The 27,984-nt window shown below is 36.0% G+C and overlaps 1 protein-coding gene and 1 long non-coding RNA gene across 7 annotated transcripts in view; one reads left to right on the forward strand and one right to left on the reverse strand.

Annotated features, from left to right (window-relative positions):
* LOC5565256 (cell growth regulator with RING finger domain protein 1) overlaps positions 1–27,984 on the reverse strand; it is a 180,946-nt gene that overhangs the window by 12,473 nt on the left and 140,489 nt on the right. For all 6 annotated transcript variants that reach the window (XR_002501957.1, XM_001649559.2, XM_021852212.1 and 3 more), the window contains one exon: positions 9,753–9,996. Coding sequence is in view for 5 of the 6 variants with exons in the window: in XM_001649559.2 (XP_001649609.2) it covers positions 9,753–9,996 (244 nt within the window). In the remaining variant the exon portion in view is untranslated. The remainder of the gene's footprint in view (positions 1–9,752; positions 9,997–27,984) is intronic.
* LOC110678818 lies at positions 14,340–14,890 on the forward strand. Its single transcript, XR_002501964.1, has 2 exons — positions 14,340–14,421; positions 14,473–14,890. It is a non-coding gene; the product is annotated as an uncharacterized LOC110678818 (long non-coding RNA).

Genomic DNA, 27,984 nt, shown 5'->3' on the forward strand with positions numbered 1-27,984 from the left:
TCCAATCGATTGGTGCAATAATCTCCAAAATCTATCCGGTCGTTAGTATGTTATTAATAGTCAAAATCTGACCACTTTTCGTGACGCGTGCGATTTTCGTTTTTGGAAATTGTACCCCAGTATGTTGCCGTTAGACGTTATCCAACGTCAAAAAAACGCACTAAAAAAACATGGCTAATCTCTGCAGTATTGGATCGACCAAAATTTTCAATCATTGTGTCAATGTGTCATTAGAATCCTAATGTTATATTTTTTGAAGAGCACTCTGGCGGAAAAATCTGAAAACTATTCAAAATCAATGAAACAGTCATTTTAGTCCTCGAGCATAAGTTGAAGTTTACCCCTTAGTATGATGCATGTACGGTGACAAAATTTTTACATACAAAATCACATCACATACAAAATAACCGCGACATTATTCGAATTACTGAATTACCTCCCCAACCCTGAGAAATATGATTGATTTCATTAGTAGGGAAATTGTACCGGTTATGGTTCCCTATTTGACAATATATGAATTCTCGAAAACATTGACATTTCGAATACTTTTGAATGTTTTACCATCAAACTACTTGAACATACAAACTCATTTAAAATGTGAAAACAATTAAATAATTACGTATGGCGACATTAGGAGCCATTAAGTCCATAACTAGTAAACCTACCCTATACCTCGAATTTTACGATCATTTACGAAAAACTATTCACAGCGATAGAAATTCCAAAATTTGCCCATCCCACAGATGTGGATCAGTGTAAGAGGATGAGTCAATCAAACCCGACCAGTGGATTACAACAAAATTGTATTACGATCATATCATCATCGATTATATCATCATCATCATAAAACATGTTTTATTATTGTTATAAATTTAATTTAAAATGTTATTTCATGACGAAATTATAGCATAATTTCGTTATAATTTAGCTATGAAAAATAATACAATGATTTATATTTTTGTTTAATTTAAAACATTGAGTTATATTTTTGTTAAAATTATTGTATATTTTGTTTAAATTTTGTAGGGAAAATTTGTTATATATTTTGTTGTTAAAAAAATAACATATGTATTTTGTTAGAAATTACGTACTAGCTGAGTAACAAATTCTGTAATATGCTGTTGTAGTCCACTGGTCGGGAACCCATATTATGGATTAGAACACTACAATAGCTGTGGTGCGATTTCCAATACCCAGTAATTATGAATCAACGCTTCTAGTAATGTGCTTGACATTTTATCTTCTACGGATGGAAAAAATGCATAAGCATATTATAATTGATTGCGATGCTATAAAGATGTATGGCTCTGGTAGGTGAAATGTGACCTGCTGTTTGATGAAATATTCTCCGTTTAATCCAAGTCTGATCCAAACCTGTGTGCTATCCATAATTTTGGGACGACTGTACGCTATGTGAGTTTTGGGATTATACTGTGTGTCTTTATACCTCTTTCTAGCTCTCCGGACTGGTTAGCTACATTTGCATAATCACACGCCTAATTCTCAATTTTAAGCTAAATTTGCAATCACTTTTTTGCTTTTCCATATATCTGTTGGTATGTTCTTATAGAATGTTGATCTGATCTATTTCTCTTTTCATTCCTTCGATATACGGCATTTGTAATCGAGTAGCGTAACAAGAACAGGTATTTGCAAATACCGCAGTAAGTGCCTACCATCCATCGTGCAAACGGCTCACAGAAAGGCTTGCGGAGGAACAAAAAGGGCAAGTGTTCTGAATTTGGTAGAACCAGTATTACAAGTTTAAGCCGCATGTACTGTAAACTAGAACGCGTTTCAAAGTCACCGTCGTCGGCGGCGAAAAGAACTTGCTGTTAGCCTGTGCTGCTATGTGGGCAATGTGGCAGACATTAAGGCCCGTTCTACGATACAGTAACTCCTAGAGTGCAATGGCAGGGGATGGCAAATAGCCAACCTTGGCATGTTTGAACAGAAGTAGCAACCGTTCTGAAGCTTTGAATGATGTAATAAAAAGATGGTAGAGGAATCGATTGCCTATTGCAGGACTTGGTTTACCATGGTTGGGCTACGCGTTACGGTATCGAAGGTGAAAACTAATGTTTACTGTTCAATCCTTCGGATTCAACCTTTTCTGTTACTTGCGGTTCATTTGAGCAAATAAGAACAGCCGCGAAAAGTGTTTTACTTTACTAGATTACGGTTAATCAATTAGTAGGGGAAGATGGAAATTTCTTGATCGGCGTTTATTTCAGGGTGTAACTTCTATAATCATGTGCATTATCAGTATTTTAACGGATATTCGTAGAAATACCTAAAATCAAACCAGTTGTTCAATGAATATGAAAAATAAAACACCATTAGAAAGGTATTTATTGCAGTTTGCTCAAAAGGTTGAAGCATTTGGGTGAGTAGTTGTTGACTATGCTACAAAATGAAACATTAGGGTCATCTAGATTTATGAAAACAGAATTTTAATGTGGTGTACAATTAAGGTTATTAAGTAGTTAAGTAAACAACTACAATTAAATCTCCCCTACTCGATATTCCGTATCTCGATTTAGAGAACCATATTAAAAGATAGTTGTCATGGCTCTCTCCCTTGGATCGCATATGCACTGGTTTTGCGTTCTATAACTCGACACCTGTATAACTCAATGGTCCCTCAATTTTCGAGTTATGGAGAGTTGACTGTATGATGTTTTAACATTGGGGTAGTCTAATATTAGGATGAACATACTTCAATGTGATGCTATTTAACATTAATGTGGCTAGTGTTATGATTTTAATAATAAGAGGGTTATTTGCGGATATTTCAGAATCCTGACCACTTAGAAAGATGACGTCTTTTGCAAAGTTGTTCAGTAGGTCAAGGGCTATCATTATTTTAGCCAATCTTGAATTTCAAGACTTAAATAAATATTGACTTGGAGCTACTGAACAACTCTAAGACGCCTTCTTTATAAGTGCTCGGGCTCTTGAGATAGTTGCAAAACAAATGTTTCATGCTCACTGGCGCACAGTGGTCCATATTTCAAAAATTGTGGCTAAAATTACGCATTCCCAATATTTTATTATTTTTAGCCGTCAAAAGTGTTTTGGAATATGATTCAGAGTTGAAGCTATTTTGGGCATAGTCACAATTTTTTGGTTCTCATAGAGCAAAATTCTTACCAAAATGCTCAAACTTTTTTTTTTGACTCTCAACTTTGAAAAAAAATATAGTTTGGGCAAACTTATGCAAGAAGAATGGGGGCCCAGATGGCCGTAGCGATAAACGCACAGCTATTCAGCAAGACCAAGCTGAGGGTCGTGGGTTCGAATCCCACCAGTCGAGGATCTTTTCGGGTTGGAAATTCTCTCGACTTCCCAGGGCATAGAGTATCATCGTACCTGCCACATGATATGCGCATGCAAAAATGGTCATTGGCATAGTAAGCTCTCAGTTAATAACTGTGGAAGTGCTCATAATTCGGAATAGTCCACTTCGAAGCAGATTTCCTAAGGTTGGACTATGCTATGAATCTATAGTTCCATAATGTTAAATATGACAGGCGTTCTACATGGTGGTAGGTCATTTGGAATAAATTCGTTTGGCATAAAGTCGTTTGGCATAATGGTCATTTGGCATAATGGTCATTTGGCATAATGAGTCTGAAACCAAGAATTTTTCAATTGAATCTTTCTGATGACTCAGGCTTGTTTTGGGTCAATTGATACAAAATGACACTTTATTCAACAATCATTCGCTCTTGAATAAATTCAAGCATATTAGGAAAGTTATTGCCAATAGTAGGGGAAAAGCACTAATTTTCGACCTACAAGAATTATGTGCCAATTTTCGGATTTTCATACAAAGTAGGCCAAAATCGTATGAATGGGTCGAAAATTAGCGCTGGGGTCGATAATTCGTGGTTTTCCCCAATTTTATAATTTATCCAGAAATTACCCTACTTTCAAATATTAATTCTTCTTTTGAGTTATTGGAAAAAAAAATTGCGCTGAAGATTTTTATATGTTTAGCACAAGTTTACCATTCTTTAAGTTGTTCTATTTTTTATTCTAAATATGATGTAACCATAATTATAGGTATGAAAACTGTTAATTTAAAATTTCAATAAATTTCTCCTTCTTATTTGCACAGGCTGTTCTTTGGAACTATATTTTTTAAGTAATTTTTGTTTCCCACTGACAAAAGGGCGACAATTGATAACATTGATCTGCTCAAATTATCAGCGAAAAGAGAAATCGATTACTGCAATTTATTCGATGGGTTGTGCTAATTTCCCCGAATGCCGGTTCCCCGAATGTCGTTTCCCCGAACGCCAGTTCCCCGAACGCCAGTTCCCCGAATGCCAGTTTCCCGAATAACCCGTTTCCCGAATAACCCGTTTCCCCGACTAGCCCACCCCGAAAAGTTTTTAGCACTCATAATTGTCGTAACTTTATACATTTTTACCGTTTTCAGCATTTTTGCCAACATGTGTATAACCGAGAATGACAGAATACTTCCTTCTTTTGACTGTTTATCGTTCTTTCTCGTCACCACTTTTCGGGGAAACCAGTTATTCGGGAAAATGGCATTCGGGGAAAAGTAGCACAATCACTTCGATGATTCTGAACGCACTTTTTTATGTTTTTTCGTTTGATTATGCCGCAATAATTTTTGGCGTCCATTCTTCTATTGATTTAATTATAAATTTTGCCTTCTTTTAAAAATAGACTGTTCTTTATATTCATACTGTTTTAAATTTTATTAATTAGTAAAGCTAAATGTGAACCACTTTTATATTTTGCTGTTTTATCAATTCTTGCCAGATGTGTTGTTAGAATGATAATTACTTTAGATCCTGCCAATATTAATCATATACTCTTTTTGGGTTCCAGGTCATTTGGCCGAACGCCATTTGGCAGAATGCCGTTTGGCCGAAAATTAAATAACTAGTTAGCATGCATTTGTAATACATTTCAAAGTTAAATTTTAAAGAACAGCTTATTTTCAAAGAAGAATAAATCATCATTGATGTACAAATATTTAGCTCTTCAGTGTCAGTTCCAGAAACAGTCAGAGCTAAAAGAAGAACATCCTAAATGTAAGCAACGGCAATAGTAGGAGGTTTCACACATCGCGTTTGTAGTCAATTTTTGACAGTGACTAAACGGTTAAAGAAGGACGAATACTTCTTTTTTGACAGTGACTAAACGGTTAAAGAAGGACGAATACTTCTGCAGGATCGGTTTGCTTCGATCCCTCAAGAGTCGTACTTAGTAAATTATATCATAATTCAAGCAACCACATTAACATGCAGCTTTTGCTAACACTGCTTCGTGCAAACATACGTTGCAATCTTAATTTTGGACGAGAATGTCATCCCTATCAATCCTTGTGCTCTTTTGAATAAGATTCTTTATGAACGTATTTTAGCCTTCATTCCAATAACTATGAAATACAATTTTTTTACGTTGGATAATGTCTTACGGCAACATACTGGGGTACAATTTCAAAAAACGAAAATCGCTCGAGTCACGAAAAGTGGTTAGATTTTGACTGTTAATAACATACTAACGCCCGGATAGATTTTGGAGATTCTTGCACCAATCGATTGGGAATCTTTCTACGAATCGACTCCAATAATGAAAACTATTGATTTTCAAGACTAAACTATTAAATAATGGGTAAATATCGAGGCATGTCTTATTTTCCATAGAAAAGCACATTTTTCTTGCTGTTATAAGGTTTTGACGTTTTGAAGTTTACATGTACCGTAATTTCGGGTGAAATCGATAATTTTTAATGGTTTTTCTTGTCTGTTTTCGATAATGTTGAAAATGCCAAACAACTGAATGCAGGAAAACAAGTACGACGGTCAGCCTCTTTGGCTCATGTGCCAAAATTTTCTAACAAATGTGTTTTTAGTGCTAAAAATCATCCCTTAAATAAAAAATCGGGGTATCCCATTTCGGGGTGAAGTGATCCATGTCAATGCGATTATTGTTATTTTTTGAAACGACTCTACATAATGAATATGAGCTCCCTGGATCCGAATATGCTTGCCAAATTCTTAATAATGCAATATTTAAAGAAATAATTAATAGTTAATTTCAAGAAATGCAATGAAAGCGCCTAAATGTAGGCAATTTCCTAAGAACTTCCCTGATATCTAACAGAAATTTAATTATTTCAACCGTATGAGTTTAGGGGGGTCCGTAGCCTTGAGGTTACGCTTCCGCTTCATAAGCGGAAGGTCATGGGTTCAATTCCCAGCCCCTCCACAAAAAAAAACCCGTCCAGCCACCAGAAGACGCCGCACGGACGCTTTGGGGTACACATCCATCCTCCGTCAGTATCAGATGGTGACTGAGACAAACTGACCCTCTTCGTAGGCAGCTAGCCCCAAACGACTTAGGAACACGGCAAAATGAACCACCACAAGAGCAAAGGACTATGGCTTATGGAAATCGATTGGACTGAACAGCAGAGCTCTCTCCTACCTGCTCGGTGTGAGAGAAAGAGTAGAAGAGAGTGAAAGCAGATGTAAATATTAGTTAAAAATAGATCTGTATCGGTATAGTAGAAGATACAGACGGACTGATTCCGGCACAATAGTGGCCACGAGCACGGAGTGCCTAAAAAAACATCTAAATCGCGAGAAATAAATAACCGTATGACCTAATTGGTAGATATTTCAGCTGGAATGAAATGAAAATTAGAAATTTTATATTTTCAAAAGTACCGCAAAAACTTTTTTTTTTTATTATTGCCAAAAATCGGTACCCAAAAGAGGCTTCAATAAAAAAAAGAATAGGGATGGCCAAAAATAAAAATTAGAAAAATCAAAAACCAAATTGATAAATTTGCGAATAAAATAAATCTATGTCCAAAACGTGTTTATATCGATTTTAGATAGCGAAAAAAGATACTAAGATCGAAATTAAAAATGTGAGTATTAGAGGGCTAAATTCCTTAGAAATGTAATATCTTTGGTGATAACATGTGTTACCGTTGAGATACGCTAACTTTGTTTATTATTTGTTAAGAATAGGTTTGTTAATTGGTTAGTATTTGTTAGTAGAGGTTATATTATATTGTGTAAATTGTTATCCTTCTGTTTGTTAAATGTTAGTAAAGTATTAAAAAATTAGGATATATGAGAACAAAATTTGTTAACACACTATCACCATACACTGAACAAGTCTAAGACAACACACATAATATTGAGCCAAAAAGGGGAAAACGGGTTGCCACAGTTAAATCCACATAAAAAAGGGAAAATAAAAAATGAAAGGGATAGAGGGAAAAGGGACAGGCATCTGGGTCGAACTGAGCCAAGAGCAAAGCCTATTCAATTTAGAACTTCGAGACAACCAGTTCGCAGATTCAACCGTATACCCAGTGTACTAAAATTAACCGTTGAAATTAAAGTTCGTTCGACAATTATACCCGTATCAGGTATGAAGAAACCAACTATCAACGACAGTTATGAGTAAATCCTGTTGCTCGGTTTAACCGTTGCCCGATTCCGTTCTCCCTCAGGACCCATTACTATAGGCCGAATTCGCCTGGTATTGACCACCCGAGTGGTATACTACAAGTCATCCAGAGTATTCAAGTGGCTTGAGGAGTCGTCCCAGAGACCCAGACCGTCGTGGAGAGCCCTCTGACACCCAGGACGTTTGGTGGACGCTCAAAGATACACACCAAAAAAATCTTAGATTTACTCGTAACGTAATTTTAGACTTAATCATGCAAAGCCATTTCTCATGTATTATTCAATGATTAAACCTATAAACACATCTATTATATACAACATTGTTACCAAAATCCCTAATATTGAACGCGAAACGTTTTCTCTAGAAGAATGTTGCATGCAAAACGGCTCGGTTTACATGATTTTCACGCTGAAAATTCAATCATAAATAATGCACATGGAAGGACAAGCCGTCGATCTATCCATGTGCATTATTTTTGACAGAGTATTCAGCGTAGAATCATGTAAACTGAGCATTCTTGTTTGCAATTTCACTTTCAAGATGCAAGAAAGCATACAATATTGGCGAATGTTAGATGTAAGATCATGAAATGTTTCAGTTTCACTCAAGATTGCAAGCATTTTCGAATGCAATGAGACAGTTTACATTCATTATCGTTGAATGTTCAGTTGCAACTCGTTTTACATGATTGTCATAAAAGTTTACGTGTCACGTAAATTTAAGATTTTTTTTGCTGTGTACAAATATCCCCTCCGCAGCCATCGCCCAGCCGCCTTTCGTGGGCATCCGTGAGCTCGAAGAGCGTTCCGCTCGCCCCAGAAACCCGTTAGCCATCAGGCCCACCCCGAATTCAGCCCAGTAACCCCCAGGACAACCCTTACGTGCTCCATTTCCGGCCGGCCGCAACGTTCCACACCCCACACCCTGACACTACACACACCAGTAAGTTGAAAAAAATATAAAGTTAAAAGCCAAAGAAAGTGAGTTTTACATGGGTTCTTGACCAGCTCCAACGTGCCGACCCTAAGAGTCTCACCCCTAAGGTAGGTCCTTCCGACCCGCCAGCTAACACATGGGCTAATTATATAATAACTTTGCTTAGCTTCACTGCACAGCTCAAAACGGCATCAAATATCACCTAGCTTTTAAAAAGGCTTTTTAAGACATATACTGCCGTGAATCGCAAGTCAGCACTATCTGCATTTTCGTCAAAATTGAGTTGAGTTCAGTTTTCAACATATCTTCCAATGCTCTTTCAGCTGCTCTTTTTTTTTTTTTTCTTTTTTTTTTGTGAGGCACTCTGTGCTCGTGGCCACTACTGTGCCGGAATCAGTTGATCTGTAGCTTCTTTACCGATACAGATCTATTTTCAACTTATCTATATTTACATCTTACTTTCACTCTCTCCTACTCTTTTACTCTCACACCGAGCAGGTAGGAGAGAGCTCTGCTGTTAGTGAGGCTAGCTGCCTGCGAAGAGGGTCAGTTTGTCTCAGACACCATCTGATACTGACGGATGGATGTGCTCCCCAAAGCACGGTCCTCCGTGAGGCGTCTTCTGGTGGCTGAACGGTTTTTTTGTGGAGGGGCTGGGAATCGAACCCATGACCTTCCGCTTATGAACCGAAAGCGTAACCTCAAGGCTACAGACCCCCCTATTTCAGCTGCTCTAATGAGATACTTTGTTTAGAAAAAGAAGGAAAAAGCAACAAGTCAAATTGTCCCATAATGAAAAGTAACCGCATATCAGTCCCACTACAAATTTCCGCACCGTGTAACACATAAATGAACCGAGTATTCATCATCCTTGTTTTTTTTTCTCAGAAAGATACCATAGTGAAAAGCAAATTGTGAAAGTTTCATTGAGATTTCAATATGTTTCAATCCTCTGGATTTTTTTGAATATTCGTATGGAAAACGATTTTGGAAACTTCAAACCCCATTTTCTCAATGCCTACTTTTTTCAGATGGGACTGACTTGCGATTCACGGCAGTATATGTCTAAAAAAGCCTTTTTAAAAACTATAATAACTAGAAGAACGAAATTTTGAGTAGTTTCAAAATAATTTAGAACTATTTCGTAATGTAAAATAATCGCAAATTATAATCTTTTTTTGTTGATTTAAAAACTGAAAATTTTGCGGAAGCCTGTGTAGCAATTTTGTCAAATTATGGTTTCCCGTCAGAGTTGTAACGCCTGTAGCATTGAAAGGGATCAAGCCTCTTCTAAAAAAGCTTTCTCATTTGAGGTTTGGATATTAATGGATGAGTAGTATACTTACTAAAGCAAACCGCGCAAATGCACGTATGCCGGCAGGGAAGCAACGCCCGAGAGAGAGGAAAATAATGGCACACAACGCATAGCTGCTCGATGCCAGGACAATCCCTTAGTATCGAATCGCTACACAACAGAGGACCGGAATTGTCGGCACACGCTACCGGTTCGGCGAGCGATAACGATCCGGTTATTTGACTAGGGTTTCCATCATCTGCGGATGTGGGATCGCCGGTAGCAAGATAGAGTTGCTGGAAAGAAAAAAAAATACAAAAGAACATTAGTTTTGATTACTGTTTTTTACTACGCCTAAGGTAAAAATCTTAAACATAATTATCTCAGATTGGGAAAGAATTTTTGAAAATTTTCATGATACTACATATGTTACATATATACAGTATATTTGTACTAATTTAACTAATCGAATTTGATCAGAAACAATTGATTGAATGAGAAAACATAGTACCGTGATTCGGGGTGTAGTTGATCAGTGGGAAGAAGTTGATCATTCACGTACCCACATCTATAAACTGTCAAGGGAGCTATGATTCGATTTCAATTAGCACAATTTATGTGGCGTCGTATTACCTGATGGTTGCTCCTGATGATCTTAAATTCTGTTTGACAATCAAGATAATTATACCATAGAAAAACAGACTTTTTAGAAAATGTTTGATGAACTGTTGAAGGGTTCTTCTCCAAACAATTGATTATTGACAAGGCTATACTGCCCATAACTACATATTTGTAACATTCGATAAAAGTAGGCATTGAGTAAATGGGATACCAAGTTTGCATTTTATTGCAGTATGGGAGGGAACTGATATTTCAAAAAATCACTAAGAATTCCAAAGTGCTTATTTGAGACTGAAATTTTGTACAACTCATATCGCTTATTGGGTGAATAGTCAGAAAAAATTCTGATAGAAATTTCGTTGCCACTGCATTATGAGGCTCATATATAATCTCAATGTGACTGTTATGCGGTTACAATTGCCAATGTGACAAAACAACTTGGTATTTTTTTCGAATTTTCTAGAACAATCTCACAGATTTTAGTAAGTGGATCGAAAGTATTTGTTATTTGATGACTCTCCCCGGTATTAACTCGAAATTATCAAAAATGTCGAATGTGACTGTTATGCAGTTATGGGCAGTATACAAAGACACCATTTAAATAAACTGTTTCATACATTCCAGATATATTCTGTGCATCCAGTTTTGAATTTGCATTGTGGATAAACAATCATTTTCTGAGTAAAAAATGTATTTTTTTGTGCGTGAGTTGCTAATTTTTTTTTTTCGCATTCTGTAATTTACAACTTTAAAAATTGAAATTGATCGATATATCATTAAGTTGTAAGATTTTGGAGACTTGATTCAGATTCAGTGACCTTAAATTTAGTGAATAGCATATCTCTTTATCTTAGGAAACTTATCGCAATAATTGATCAACTTCACCCCGGAATCAAAAACTCCACTTTTTGATTTTTTAAAAATGTATTTGTTATGAAGAGGACATTTCGGCGAAATAACGTTTGTATAATTCGATAGATATCCAACCAGTACATGTTTCAAAAATATTTGGATAATAATACATGTATTCTACTAGGAGTTATAGAACAGAATCACTCTAAAGTGATCAACTTCTCCCCATTTTACGGTACATGAAAAGTCGATAATGAACTATCAAGCGGATTTCAGATTGTGCTCCTTGGAGCATTTAGTGTTCCGCTAAACTTTGGCAGAGCTTTGCGTTATTTAATATTTTTATTGTATTTGATTATATTTTATTTTGTTTGCTTTAATTTTATATAGTTTAATTTTATTTTACAGTCAACTCTCCATAACTAGATATTGAAGGGATCATTGAGTCATGGAGGTATCCAGTTATGTTGTCCGTTGCCTAATGTTAGTGATCGTTCAGTCTGTGCAGCCTATGTGCTGAAGACGGTGCAAATTGTCTTTTTTTTTTTAACCAGTGTAAATACAATCCAAGGGACCGTCTAGGTAGCCGTGAAAACCAACTTTTCCTACGGTTCTCTAACTCGATATCGAGATACAAAATATCGAGTAAGAAAGAGTTTACTTTATTTCATTTGATTTGATTTTATTTCATTTTATTTTATTTTCTCTTATGTTACATATATTCATTGTTTTATCCCGTCAGGGTCACCCTGTTCGTAATGAGCCAAGAATTAGTCGAAATTAGACAAATTAGGTAGTGAATTGAAAATAAGTGAAGAGAAAATCAAAAATGAGTCGAGAATAAATAGGAAAGAATTGGAGTATGAGTTGTTGAGAGTTATTTGAAAGTAAATCCAGAGTGAGTCGAGAGTCGAAGTTTAGTGAGTTAAGGTCAAATAAACAGAGAAAAAGTGAAATGCAGACGAAATAAATTGGGCTTGTTTGAAGTTAGTCGAAAATAGATCAAAAGTGCGTGAGTACGAGTAGAGTGAATCTATCTTTCAACCTACCCTCAAATCAAATATGTAATGAGTGAATACAAACAAACAAGTCACCGACTTTGGTATTGTAATTTCAGTTAAAATCTAAAATTTCAAGAATCGCAATTGGTTTAGTGTGAATAGTTAATGAAGTCGTAAATCATTATGCTTCTATCATTTATATCAAATTGAAGTTCATGAACCTAGCAAACCTGTGCAATTACTCCAAATGGGCGTGAGCAATAATTGCACTTGATTTAAATCATAAATTACCACCTCTTAGGGCAGATCTGGGCCAAATATCATAACCATAATTTGTATGCAGCATGCCGCACCGCTTCTCATAGGTTCATGGTTATTCGCAGTCAAGGATCACACGGTGGTCCAAAGAGATCCCTTCGGCCGCACAGTGATTCCTCTCCATACAAAAGATGGAAAAAAGTCTTGAAATAAATTTCTCATATTCTTATAAAGTTTCTTTGCTCTGATAGACTAGATTGTTCATGTTTTAGAACTATGTATCATCATTGCATGATTAACCCGTTTTAAGGTGATTTTTTTAATATATCGCAATGTTATGTTATCAACATGTGATTTGGCTTCATCAAGCTATACGGAAAATGGAATTCCTTCAGTATCGTTATGTTAGTATCTTATGAAATGATTTTTATACACATATGCCTTTTGATTAGCAGCCAAATAGAAGTATTCATTATACTCATTAATATATTATTGTACTCAGAATTGTCACATTTAATACGGTTAGTCAAACGACAGAAAACCTACGTTGCGCAAGTTTGCGCAAGATGAGTCTACAATTTACCGAAACTTGATTGAAAAATCTTCAATTTAAGACTAGTGTCATATGTGTGCAAGTGTGTGCTCATATTTGAAAACTAAATTGAATTTAATTTGATTTTCTCCATATATTTTCCAAAAAAAAAAAAAACAAAAAATACAATTACGTCGGTCGTGTTCTTCAAAATGCTCTCAAAACTTCAATTTTCACTCAATCTCTATGAAACATTGGAAAAAGCTTATTCATTTAATATTTTGGGAATTAATAGTGTAAGTCAGTTTTTCGAATATTTTCCGCTCTCGCATCACTGTAGGCGGTCGCGCTGCTGTGTATTTTGTAAAGTATGTAAAAATCATGCTTCTTGTAGCAAACGTACTACTATGATGTGGTTGGTGTGGTAGTTACATGTTGAGTGCAAGTATTTAAATTAAGTGTAGGACTGAGCAAACTGGGTCAGAGCCATTTTTTAATAATTTTGTGACTACCCGGGTTTCTGAGTGTATTCCAAATAGTGGATAAAAAATACTCTTTGGTTTGACGTAGGGGAAGGGGTGGTAAAATGAACACCTTAAGGATATCATCTTGTTTCTGATAGAAAAACGAGGAATTTGTACAGTTCTATCGCACAACATCCTAAATAGGGATGTTATCTATAGCAGCGACACGAATTCAGACTAAAATAGTCAAATTTTTACATATTTGTATCACTAACAAAAACTGATGCAAATGTTCATTTTATCTGCACTATGTGGGTAAAATGAACAGCTGATGGTGGTAAAATGAACATCATGCAGAAAACGTGAGCAAAACAAATATTTTTGTAAATTTTCATTAAATATCCGAAAATATATCTATTTAGGATTGTAAGCCATTCAGAAAGAAATTTTAACGTATCAAATTTTACATCATATCATACCTATATTGACCTCACTGAAAAACCTCAAGTCCTCGGAGCTAAAAGTTACGTCAGTTCTAATTTTCAAACGTGGTTTTCTAAAATTTTAGTTCTCGCTGATATTTTCACTTTAATTCACCTCGGTATTAACTAACTCGAACACTCCGATTTAAGCTCTAAATCGTCCGTGCGAGATAAAAATCATTAAAATGTGTTTTTCGTTTGTATAAGGCGCGGTGTTCATTTTACCACACCTGTTCATTTTGCCACCACTTCCCCTACAAGTGGTTTTCTTTTTAATAAGTAAAGACTATAACTCTATTTATGGTTAAATTAGTTTCTCTCAAAATGCGTTCTTTTTTACCATTTTAAGGGTACTTTGGTGTTACAGTGCATACGCGGGGCTGTCATTTCCATAGAAGAACAGTCAAAGTGCTTCAAGATCAGCTGATTTGAAACATCTCGTAAAAAGGCCCATTGTTATTTGAAAGCTTATTGTAATCAAAATAGTTCGTGTTATGGAGACCACCGAAAAGTAAGTTATTATTGGTTTAGATGAAAAAAGTGATTTTAAATTGAATTTTAGCAAAAAACAAATAGATTGCGGTTCACCGAGGCAAAGCTACCAAGTCACTGTTCCCACCTGATAAAACCGGTAATACTGACATGGATTGCAGTGATGACGAGGACGAGAGCATTCTTCAGCTTCCTGAAAGAATGCTGCAGAGTGAAGTAGAACTCATCAACGGTACAGGTGAGGACATTTCGTCTGTAAAGAAGTCCTTAAAAGCTAAGAAAACGAATGGGAAAAGAAAGAACAAAGTTGCAAGGTGGATCGAGGACGAAGAAGAGTTCGTTACTCACCATGGAATAGAACACGATAGGCCTATGTTGACATCAGTTGATTGCTTCGAAAAAAATGTTCTCTTATTCGATTATGGAGATGATAGTAGATATGTCCAATATGTATGCTTTACAGAAGCACAATAAAATTTTAGATCTAATGGTTGATGAGTTGAAAATTTATTTGGCCATTCTACTTGTCACAAGACACATGACGCCCAAAACATTCGTATGCTTTGAAAGCAGCACTCAGATACGTACAACAAAATGGTGTCTGACAGAATTCGGAGAAACCGTTTTTTTGGAAATCCAGCGGTATATCCACTTATCCGGCAATCAAAATTTAGTAACTAATGATACATTAGCAAAAATAAAAGATTATTTCAATATGCTAAATTCATTTTTTTTTCGAAATTTCGCTTTGCGCTTCATTATATTTATCCATAGATGTAATGAAGATTTGCGCTTTTTTCATCCATAGATGAAGCGTTTGACCATATCTGTAAACAACACATTCATGGTAAACATATTCGGCGTGAGTACAAAATTTGGGCCCTTGCAACCAAAAACGATTCTTCATCGATTTGTAACATTTCTTTCAAAACCCATTCCCTCTCCCAGAGAAGAAAATTTTTGATTAGGAGTAGCTGTAGTTTTGGAGTTTACCTCAAGGCTACCGCCAGTGTTTGGATTTTGATACGAATAAGCCGATTGAACCATATTCGGAGAGTGTAACAGTTCGCGAACCATAACAGTTCGTGGCACATCACATTCGGAGAGCCCTATGAATGTAAACATTCACTCTCTCGTTTGGTATGTGTACGAGAGCGTTCAAGAGCAGTAACTCTAACAGACTGCAGCAGTATAGAGCCATTCGGGTGATTTATGTTTTGCATAAACATGGTAATAACTTTCATATTTTCTGGTAATGTAGCCTTTAACAACCTAATTACAAGCTAATGGACCATTAAACACTCTTTTGGTTGCAATCATAGCACAGAAAATAAAAAAAATATTCGCCTCTGTTTCTTGATCAGAATTAGAGTGGGTCAGTGCGCATCGTACCTTCGTGCTGTGCGTACACGAATTCTCTCTGCTCTTGGAAGTTTTCTTAAAAACTACCTAAAGCAATAAAACAGTACTTTTCAGTGCTACAAAAACAGTACTTTTCAGTGCTAAAATTAAAAACGGTACTTTTCAGTGCTACTAAAACAGTACTTTTCAGTACTATTTTTTCAACTATTGATCCCTTTACGATCCTTGTTTGGACTCGTGCCTTCGATTTTTCGTTGGACCCGTTGGCGAAAGATAGCGGTGGTAATCCTTCTTGGACACCGTCTTGGGAAAAAACCTCTCGAAGGTCACGTCTTTCTCGTTTATTAACTAAACATGGTATCAACAACAAACAAAAGGAAGGGTGAATCTCTGAATTCACTACTTCCTTCCAAAAAAGTGGGTTTTAAAACTGTCACTACACGTGGCAAGAATGGAAGAAAGGACGTTTCTCCGGAATGCGAACTTTCTTCCAAGGGTGAAATGAATAATTGTATCGAAATGAACAATCAGTTCGATGCTCTAGACAAATTTTCCGAACACCAAATCGAAGCAGCCTCTAGCCCAGGCTCTTTGATTCAAGTGAGGAAGCAAAGAGTGCCGCCTATCGTGGTCAGTTGTTCCGAATTTGGGGGATTTAGGCAGGAGATCTTGAACTCCATTAGGGGAATCAAGGTTTCCTTCCAAATCGCAAAGAAAGGAGACTGTCGCGTTTTGCCGGAAACTCTTAAAGATCGTGAGCTTCTTCTCAAACATCTTGAAGAGAAGAAGCACAAATTTTTTACTTATGACGACAAAACTGAACGTTTGTTCAAAGTTGTCTTGAAAGGTCTCTCAAGTGACTATAAATCACCTGAAGAGATCAAAAATGGAATAAATGATTTACTTGGATTTTCCCCAGTCCAAGTAATCATTATGAAAAAGAGAACCCAATCTGGCATTGTTCGGAAAGGGCTTTCTCCAGAATTTTATTTAGTTCACTTTAACAAAAAAGAACTAAATAATATTAAAGCTTTAGAAAAAGCAAAACTTTTGTTTGATGTCCGTGTGACATGGGAACTTTTCCAGAAACCTGGAGGAAATTACCAGAACCCCACTCAGTGCCGTCGGTGCCAAAAGTGGGGTCATGGTACAAAAAATTGTCGCATGGATGCTAAATGCATGATTTGCGGAGGTTCTTCTCACGCCAAAGACGTCTGTCCAGTGAAGGAAGATACCACCAAATTCATATGTTGTAATTGCGGGGCTAACCATAAGTCCAATTTTTGGAATTGTCCTTCACGCAAAAAGGTCATTGAGGCTCGTGCCAGGCAGATGAAAGATAACATCCGTTACGATAACGGTCGTTTCCGGAATTTCCCTGGTAGAGTATCGAACAATGCTCATTTTTCAGTTAACGATCGCTTGATCATGAATCATACCCATCAGGAAGATCATAATCATGCTCATTCACAAACTAATTTTAATCCGTCGGGTAGCCGTTCGAATCTTTCAATTTCGAATGCATCTACCCACGGAAAATCCTTTGCCGATATCGTAGCAGGAAATTTGAACTCCTTCCCTGTTCGATCCATGGGTACCCATTCTACTTGTTTCGAATCAAATGGAAAAAAACCCTACCGCCACAGGTAACTCCGCTTCTTCGTCTACCGGAAATTCCAATGGGAAATCACATGAAATGTCTGCCTCTGATTTTAATTTTCTAACTGAACAATTGAATCTAATGATTGATGCAATGTTCAAAGCCACCACTATGACTGAAGCAGTTCAAGTAGGTGTAAAATTTACAAATCAAATTGTTATTGGATTACGTTTTTCTAATGGATCCAAATAATAATTTAAATATTTTAAATTGGAATGCTCGTTCTCTGAATGGTAAAGAGGATGAGCTGTTTAATTTTCTTACGGTTAATAACGTGCATATAGCAGTTATTACCGAAACGTATTTAAAACCTGGATCTAAACTCAAAAGAGATCCTAACTTTTTTGTTTATCGTAATGATCGACTTGATGGGGCATGTGGGGGAGTTGCAATCATCATTCATAGGCGTATAAAACATCAACTGTTTTCATCATTTGAAACTAAAGTTTTTGAAACTTTAGATGTTTCTGTTGAAACACAGTTTGGTAAATATACTTTCATAGCTGCCTATTTGCCTTTTCAATGCTCTGGGCAGCAAGTTAATTTGCTCCAAACTGACTTGCGTAAATTGACTCGCAATAAGTCAAAATTTTTTGTCATTGGTGACTTTAATGCCAAACATCGGTCATGGAATAATTCTCAAAGTAATTCCAACGGCAGAATTTTATTTGATGAGTGCTCTTCAGGATATTTCTCAATTCAATACCCTGATAGCCCCACATGTTTTTCCTCTTCTAGAAATCCATCTACGATTGATTTGGTCTTAACCGACTCTAGTCATCTTTGTAGCCAACTGATTGCTCATGCTGATTTTGATTCTGATCATGTCCCTGTTACATTTCAAATATCCCAAGAAGCGATTCTCAATCCTATCAGCTCCACTTTCAATTATTTACGAGCCGACTGGAATATATATAAAACGTATGTTGACTCCAATCTTGATGTTAACATTTCTTTAGAAACTAAACTTGATATTGACAATGCTCTTGAAACTTTAACAAATTCCATTGTTGAAGCCAGAAGCATTGCAATTCCAAAATGTGAAGTAAAATTTGAATCCGTGATTATAGACGATGATCTTAAACTCTTGATCCGTCTTAAAAACGTGAGGAGAAGGCAATTTCAACGCACTCGCGATCCTGCTATGAAAATTATATGGCAGGATTTGCAGAAAGAAATCAAGAAACGTTTTGCTCAATTAAGAAACAAAAATTTTGAAAATAAAATTTCTCAATTGGACCCTGGCTCTAAGCCCTTTTGGAAATTATCTAAAATCTTGAAAAAACCTCAGAAGCCAATACCGGCATTGAAAGAGGAAAACAAATTATTACTAACTAATTGCGAAAAAGCTCAAAAACTTGCTATGCAGTTTGAAAGCGCGCACAATTTTAATTTAGGACTTACTAGTCAAATTGAAAATGAAGTTACTCAGGAGTTCGAAAATATTCTCAATCAAGAGAACGTTTTCGAAAATGCCTGGGAGACTGATCTGGAAGAAGTGATAACTATTATTAAAAAATTCAAAAACATGAAAGCTCCTGGCGATGATGGAATTTTCTACATCCTCATCAAGAAACTTCCAGAAAGTAGCTTATCATTTTTAGTTGATATATTTAACAAATGTTTTCAATTATCATATTTTCCTGACAAATGGAAAAATGCTAAGGTTGTTCCAATTTTAAAACCAGACAAAAATCCTGCAGAAGCTTCTAGCTATCGTCCAATCAGTTTGCTTTCCTCCATCAGTAAACTTTTTGAAAAGGTTATTTTGAACAGAATGATGGCCCACATCAACGAAAATTCAATTTTTGCCAATGAACAGTTCGGATTCCGCCATGGACATTCGACCACTCATCAACTTTTACGTGTAACAAATTTGATCCGTTCCAACAAATCTGAAGGCTATTCTACTGGTCTTGCTCTTCTAGACATAGAAAAAGCATTCGACAGTGTTTGGCATGAAGGTTTGATTGTAAAATTAAAAAACTTTAATTTTCCAACATACATTGTTAGAATAATTCAAAGTTATCTGTCAAATCGTACACTTCAGGTTAATTATCAGAACTCCAGATCTGAAAGACTTCCTGTAAGGACTGGTGTTCCTCAAGGCAGCATTTTGGGACCAATATTATACAATATTTTCACATCTGACTTACCTGAGTTACCTCAGGGATGTCAAAAATCTTTGTTTGCGGATGACACAGGCCTCTCCGCCAAAGGACGAAGCCTGCGTGTCATCTGTAGTCGATTGCAAAATGGTTTGGATATTTTTTCTTCATACTTGCAAAAATGGAAGATTTCTCCTAATGCTTCCAAAACTCAACTAATAATATTCCCACATAAACCAAAAGCTCTTTATTTGAAACCTTCAAGTAGACATGTTGTCACGATGAGAGGGGTTCCAATAAATTGGTCAGATGAAGTTAAGTATCTAGGGCTCATGCTAGATAAGAATTTAACTTTCAAAAATCACATTGAGGGCATTCAAGCCAAATGTAATAAATATGTAAAATGTCTCTATCCCCTTATTAATAGAAAATCAAAACTTTGTCTTAAGAACAAGCTGTTGATATTCAAACAAATTTTCAGGCCAGCCATGTTGTATGCTGTACCAATATGGACTAGCTGTTGTAATACCAGGAAGAAAGCTCTGCAGAGAATTCAAAATAAAATTTTGAAAATGATTCTGAGGCTTCCTCCCTGGTATAGTACCAATGAGTTACATAGAATATCCAATGTTGAAACATTGGAACAAATGTCAAATACAATCATTAATAATTTCAGGCAAAAATCGTTACAATCTTCTATTGCCACGATTAATGCGTTATATGTTTAGGTTAAGTTAGGTTAAGTATATTAAAAACATTTTTTTTCTCTTATAAGCAGGTGAAATCAACTCACCTGTAAAAAAACTGAACTGCTACGGCAAATGAAATGTAATATAATGTTAACAAAATGTTAATTAAATCTTAAATTTGTTTTACCAAATTAGGATGATAGTGTTGTCAAATAACACAGAACACCTAGATATAAGAAATGAATGTAATGTTTGGAATGATACTAATAAAGAAATTAATAAATAATATTAGAGTGGGTCGGCGAATGTTACAAGTGTTGACACACAGTGATCGGCCCAAACAGTATTTTCAACTCGTTTGTAATGAAATTTTAAGTATTCAAATACGCATGCATTTTTTTGTTAATCAAATAACTGCATTTTATCATATATTTTATTATAATATTTTAGGTACCCTATTGATGCCGGTCGGAATATGAAAAAAAATTGGTGCTGCTTTGAAAATCCCTGGATTCAGAATGAAAATCAATCATTTCATTTTTTCCGACACATAGAATCAATGGTAATGTGCTAAATTTGCAATCGTTTTTATTAATGAGAGGCTGACATTTATTACAAAGTTATCATTAAATGGACAGTAAACCTGAAAAAAAAAACAATAGACACATTCCCCGTGACACCTTCTATACTCCGCTTCGCCACAAGTTTTTTTTGGACTGTTTGAATTGTGCTGAGTAATCTGAATTAATACCAAACCAGCCACCCCAAAACTATTCAATGCAGTTCTAAAGATGCGAATAAGGGCGTTTTGACAATGCACATTTTGAGGAGTAGAATGACTCTTCCGTGGATTGGTAAGCGGAGCTCGATTGCATTGCATTGCATTATTGATCGTCAATCAGTTCGGACGCGTTTTTAATCGCTCCCGGTCGCGCACTTTTCATTTAAATTGTTATTGCTAACGTTTAGTTTTTTTTTGTACGTGCTAGATACCGGTGTAAAGTGTTTTGTGAAAATGAATTGTGAAATTTGCTTGTTGGACTCCGTTACCGAGTCAATTATGTGGTCGTGCATTGGGTGCTCCCGTAAATTCCACCCTACTTGCGTGGGAGTCAATATTCAAAGAGGATCGCTCCGGAAGAAGGAAAGAAGAATGGACACTTCATCCTTTGTGTTACCATGCTGCAGTTCATGTCAAACCATGGTTACTGCAAGCTTTGAGTTTAAGTTGCTTGCTGATCAACAGGCGCAACTAGCAGAACAAATTAACAAGAACACGGAGGTTCGTTCGATTCAACCGAACAGTTTGGGCGTGATCGATGAAGCCATTGACCGGTTGGAAGCTCTAGTGACCGATGTCAAAAATCAGCTCGCGACGGCAAAAAGCAGTTGTTTTGCTGGCAATGTAAATTCTGTTAAAAACCACATCACTGCGATGTTTGATGCTGCGCTTGAGACGTCCAAATCAAGCATATCAACGGCAGTGCAGTCAATAGCAAACAATATCACTGACGAGGTGAAAGGTCTTAGCAAAGATGTAAGAGAATTAGCATCTTTGACCTTAGACATAACTTCGTTGGAGCCTATGAGAAACAACCCATTACTGGAAATAGATATTTTGAATGAGCTGAAAGCCATATCAGCAAATATTATGACGAACTCCAGCACCGAAGTTGAATCACTAGACCCCACATTGGATTCACCTCCCAGTTTAAATGCTGAATTGAATGCAAAAAAAGAGGACAACTCTGGCTGGCGACTTTTAGGTACCGTAAAACGGGGTAACTTTGATAATGCGGGTAACTTTGATAGTGCGTAACCCACCACATACTAAACGAAATATCATAATTTCTGTTAATCAGTTAAGCAAAACAAATGCAAAACTAAAGAATACTAGTATGACACTTCATGTAAGAGCGGTTTTCATTTGAATCAAGAACATTTTAGGCTTTTTATACGAATTTAAAAAATTTACACAATTTTAACATTTTCGAAACGCTTACAAACAATCTGTTCTACGATCACTATTTGATGTAGTTTTGAATAGTTGGCCACTTATCTTTGATAGCCTAGTTATCATAGAACTTGAATACGGTCTCAAATCTCTTAGCGAAAAGCATTTACACAAACTGGGACCATTTTTGTAATCTAAGTCAGAAATTTCCATATAGCGTTAAACGCCTAGAGGTATGCAATGCCCTACAAATGTTCGCTATTCATTCAATTTTGTTCGAATCATACTCCATTATCAAAGTTACCCCAAAACAGAAAACCAACTTTCGATTATATGAAAAATTATATATCCAATCAAAATAAATCTTTTGCCAATTTATCGACTGTAATCGATAGCTAGGATGCCAGTACTTGTTTTAAAAATATAAATTGTAAATCTTTGAAACAGCATACAAAAATATTCAAGTTTTCTTCGAAAAAACTATCAAAGTTACCCCGTTTTACGGTACGAGGAAAGTATGGAAAGCGAATTGGCAGGAATACGACAAACGCCAACTCCGCCGCTTGGATCAGCAAAAGCAGGCCGGGAAGGCTCGAAGGCGACGTAAGCGGAACGCAACTCGAAATTCTACAACCAGCAGAAACAGCCGTTTGGAAAATAATGTAAACAACGATTGCAACAACAATTACACCAATGCCCCGCGCCGCACAGTTTTCGGCAGTCGTAGATACGATAACGACAACAGCAATAAATCTAATATGAACGCAAATTATCTTCCACCCGATCGTGAACTCCTTGCGGCGGCAAAAAATCAATTTTCTCGACCACCATCTAATTATCGTCCAACTATTCGATTTGAAAAACGGGAAACACTCAACCCTTATCAACCGGACGGCCCCACGAATCCACAACACATCATAGCACAGAGAAGTCCACCTTCACCACCTTGCGAAGCATGCGCATGCCAACATTCGTGTTTTCGTCGGACTTGACGCTCTCTTCAGAGGAAGTAGATGACAACTTGACGCGTTCTTCAGAGGTAGAGTATAAGCAAACGACCCAGATAGCATTAGATAGTTTTAATGACATTAACTCATCGAGTTCTTCAGTTAACTCATCAGGTACTTCAAATGAAATTATAACTTATTGTCAAAATTTTAACAGGATGAGAAGCGCAGCCAAATTGACTGAAATTCATCGTAAAGTATCAGGTTGCGCATACTCTGTTATTCTGGGAACTGAAACGAGTTGGGATGAGAGTATACGGAGTGAAGAAATTTTTGGAAATAATTACAATGTTTATAGAGCTGATCGTGATTATCAATGGTCTGAAAAAAAGTCGAGTGGCGGAGTTTTAATCGCAGTTTCAGCAAAATTGAACTCTGAAATTATCGTTACCACTAAATTTAAAGAATTTGAGCACGTGTGGGCGAAAGTGCAATTGTCTGGCGAGACACATATTTTTGTCTCCGTATACTTTCCTCCTAACAATGCGTGCAAAGAAACATACGATAAATTTTTTAGTGTAGCGGAAAATGTTATGTCTAGTTTACCCCCTGAAGTTAAGATTCATATTTACGGTGATTTTAATCAACGCAACATTGATTTTATACCAGATATGGACAATGATTATATATTACTCCCAGTCATTGGAGAAAGTGAATTGCTACAGTTTATATTTGACAAAATTGCAAACTTAGGTCTTAATCAAATCAATCATGTAAAAAATCAACAAAACTGTTATCTTGATCTCTTGCTGACAAACGTCTCTGATGACTTTTGTGTTAATGAGGCATTGACTCCACTTTGGAAAAATGAAGTGTTTCATACGGCAATAGAATTTTCTCAGTTTATTTCTAATACAGATTTCTATATTGACAATGAATTCGAGGAAGTATTCGACTTTAATTCAGCTAACTATGACAACATTAGAAATAAATTAAATAACATTAACTGGCAATCGATTTTGAGAAGCAAAGATGATGTAAATAATTCAACAGAAGTTTTCTACAACTGTTTGTTCAAAATAATATTAGAAGAAGTACCAATCATCAAAAGAAGGTGTAATGGTTTTTCAAAACATCCTGTTTGGTTCAATAAAGAAATAATAAATTTGAAGAATCGTAAACAGAAACTACATAAAATTTACAAAAAGCATAAAAGTCAAGAGAATTTACAAGTATATTTGAATATGAGCGTACAGCTCAACTCAGCAATGCGATTGGCATATGAAAGCTACAACTCCAAAACTGAGCAAGAAATCAAAACCTGTCCAAAGAATTTCTTCAACTATGTTAAATCTAAACTAAAATCCAACAACTTTCCTTCTACAATGTATTTTAATGAAAAGGTTGGCCATACCTCACAAGATATATGCAACTTATTTTCAATTTTTTTTCAAGAAGTATACACAACATACTCTGAAGCTGATCGTGATTATGAATATTTCGATTTCCATCCTGAATTTCCTAACGATGTTGGTATCAGTCATATAAATGTGCATGAAATATTGAATGGTTTGAAAAACTTGGATGCAACCAAAGGAAATGGACCGGATGGAGTTCCACCAATCTTCATGAAGACTTTAGCAATTGAATTAACTACTCCCTTATTTTGGCTCTTTAATATGTCACTGGAGTCTGGAGTCTTTCCAAAGATGTGGAAAAGCTCATACCTTGTTCCCATTTTCAAATCTGGCAAAAAATCTGATGTAGTTAATTATCGTGGCATTGCCCTTATTTCGTGCATCCCGAAGCTCTTTGAGGCCATCATAAATGAAAAAGTATTCATCCAAATCAAAAACAGAATAACTACAGCGCAGCACGGCTTTTTTAAAGGGCGATCGACAGCCACTAATTTGCTCGAATTTGTAAACTATTCATTGAGTGCTATGGAAAATGGAAATCATGTAGAAGCTTTATACACAGATTTTAGTAAAGCATTTGACCGTGTTGATATACCCATGCTTATATTTAAACTGCAAAAAATTGGTATTGAAGCCAAATTGCTGAAATGGATTGAATCATATTTAACCACTCGCGAGCTAATAGTGAAATTCAAAGGAAAAAAGTCAACTCCAATACATGCCACTTCAGGGGTTCCACAAGGCTCTCATTTAGGTCCGCTTTTGTTTATACTGTTTGTGAACGATTTGTCGTTTATTCTTGACAAAATGAAAGTATTAATCTATGCTGACGATATGAAACTATATTTAGAAATAAAAACTGCACAGGACATACATACTTTTAAACACGAAGTACAAATCTTCCACACGTGGTGTCAGAAAAGCCTACTACAACTGAATGTAAAAAAATGTAACCTGATATCTTTTAACAGGAAAAGAGACATTCCGAATGTAACAATAACTTTAGGCAATCAAAATGTTGAAAAATGTAATAGAATCAGAGACTTAGGCATAATTATAGACTCAAAACTTACTTTCATTGATCACTATAACACTATGATAAATAAAGCTAATAATATGTTAGGCTTCATTAAACGCTTCGCTTATAACTTCAATGATCCATACACAATAAAAACATTGTTCATTGCCTATGTTAGATCAATACTTGAATATTGCAGCATAATTTGGTCACCCTTTTCAACAGTACATGATGAAAGAATAAAGTCGGTGCAAAAACAATTTTTATTATATGCTCTTCGCAAATTAGGTTGGACAGAATTTCCATTACCATCTTACAAAGCTAGATGTATGTTGATTAATATTCAAACACTAAGAGAGCGTCGTGAATATGCAATGATTTCATTTATAAACGATATTGTATCCCATAAAGTTGATTCACCAGAATTATTATCTAAATTAAACTTTTATGTACCATCCAGACGATTACGCCATCGAGAACTATTTGCAATCAACTATCACCGTACTAATTATGCAAAATTTGGGCCAATGAACCAAATGATAACTACTTATAATAAACATTACAATTCAATCGACTTAACTTGGTCCAAAGCGAAGCTAAAACAATACTTCCGCACATTATCTTAAGAAGAAAAATTAGGTAATTGAATGTAGAAGTGTAACTAGCGCATAAGAAACTCTCTGTAACGGTCTACAAACATGATTGACGACAATAAATAAATAAATAAAGATGGTTACAGCGCATCTTCAAACGACAATCGGAATTATTCCAGCATAAAATCACTTCAGCTTGTGGCTTCTATATTGGCTACTGTCCACTGCTCTTCATTTATCTAAAACATAGCAAATAATTACAAAAAAAGCGCGGCATCGGCTTAGACTGCCGAGATTACGTAAGTTCCTGACGTAAGTTCGTATGTCTCAATAAATTGTTGGTTCCTAACACATATCCTTTCCCTACTACCCAAGACATTTTTGCTAATTTAGCAGTTTGTAAGTTTTTCTGTACCCTTGATCTGAAAAGAGCTTATACTCAGTTGGAACTCACTAAAAAATCTAAACGATTTGTAGTGATCAGTACGATGAAAGGCTTGTACACTTACAATAGACTTCCAAGCGCATCTATCAGTGCGCATCGTACCTTCGTGCTGTGCGTACACGAATTCTTTCTGCTCTTGGAAATTTTTGAAAAAACTACCTAAAGTCCTAAAGCAATAAAACAGTACTTTTCAGTGCTAAAATTTAAAACGGTTTTATTCAGTGCTACTAAAACAGTAAAAAATTACTACTATTTATCCCTTTACGATCCTTGTTTGGACCTGTGCCTTCGATTTTTCATTGAATCCGTTGGTGAAAGCTAGCGGTGGTAATCCTTCTTGGACACCGTCTTGGGAAAAAAAACCTCTTAGGAGGTCTCTTCTTCTTTCGTTTATTCACTAAACATGGTTGCAACTACAAACAAAAGGAAGGGTGAATCTCTGAATTCACAACTTCCTTCCAAGAAAGTGGGATTTAACACTGTCACTAAACGTGGCAAGAATGGAAGAAAGGACGTTTCTCTGGAATGCGAACTTTCTTCCAAGGATGAAATGAATAATGTTGATAATTGCATCGAAATGAACAATTAGTTCGATCCTCTAGACAAATTTTCCGAACACCAAATAGAAGCAGTCTCTAGCCCATGCTCTTTTATTCAAGTGAGGAAGCAAAGAGTGCTGCCTATCGTGGTCAGTTGTTCCGAATTTTGGGGATTTAGGCAGGAGATCTTGAACTCCATTAGGGGAATCAAGGTCTCCTTCCAAATAGCAAAGAAAGGAGACTGTCGCGTTTCGCTGGAAACTCTTAAAGATTGCGAACTTCTTCTCAAATATCTTGAAAAGAAGAAACACATTTTTTTTTACTTATGACGACAAAACTGAACGTTTGTTCAAAATCGTCTTGAAAGGTCTCTCAAGTGACTATAAGTCACCTGAAGAGATCAAAAATGGAATAAATGATTTACTTGGATTTTCCCCAGTAATCATTATGAAAAAGAGAACCCAGTCTGGCATTGTTTGGAAAGGGCTTTCTCAAGAATATTATTTAGTTCACTTTAACAAAAAAGATCTAAATAATATTAAAGCTTTAGAAAAAGTTAGAGTTATGTTTGATGTCCGTGTGATATGGGAACATTTCCAGAAACCTAGAGGAAATTTACAGAACCCCATTCAGTGCCGTCGGTGCCAAAAGTGGGGTCATGTAACAAAAAATTGCCGCATGAATGCTAATTACATCATTTGCGGAGGTTCTTCTCACGCCAAGGACGTCTGTCCAGTGAAGGAAGATACCGATAAGTTCATATGCGCCAATTTCGGGGGCAATCATAAGTTCAATTTTTGGGCTTGTCCTTCGCATAGGCGAGTAGTCGAGGCTCATGCCAGGCAGATG

The sequence above is a fragment of the Aedes aegypti genome, chromosome 1 (genome assembly GCF_002204515.2).
Source record: "Aedes aegypti strain LVP_AGWG chromosome 1, AaegL5.0 Primary Assembly, whole genome shotgun sequence".
In the NCBI taxonomy this organism is placed as follows: Eukaryota; Metazoa; Arthropoda; class Insecta; order Diptera; family Culicidae; genus Aedes; species Aedes aegypti.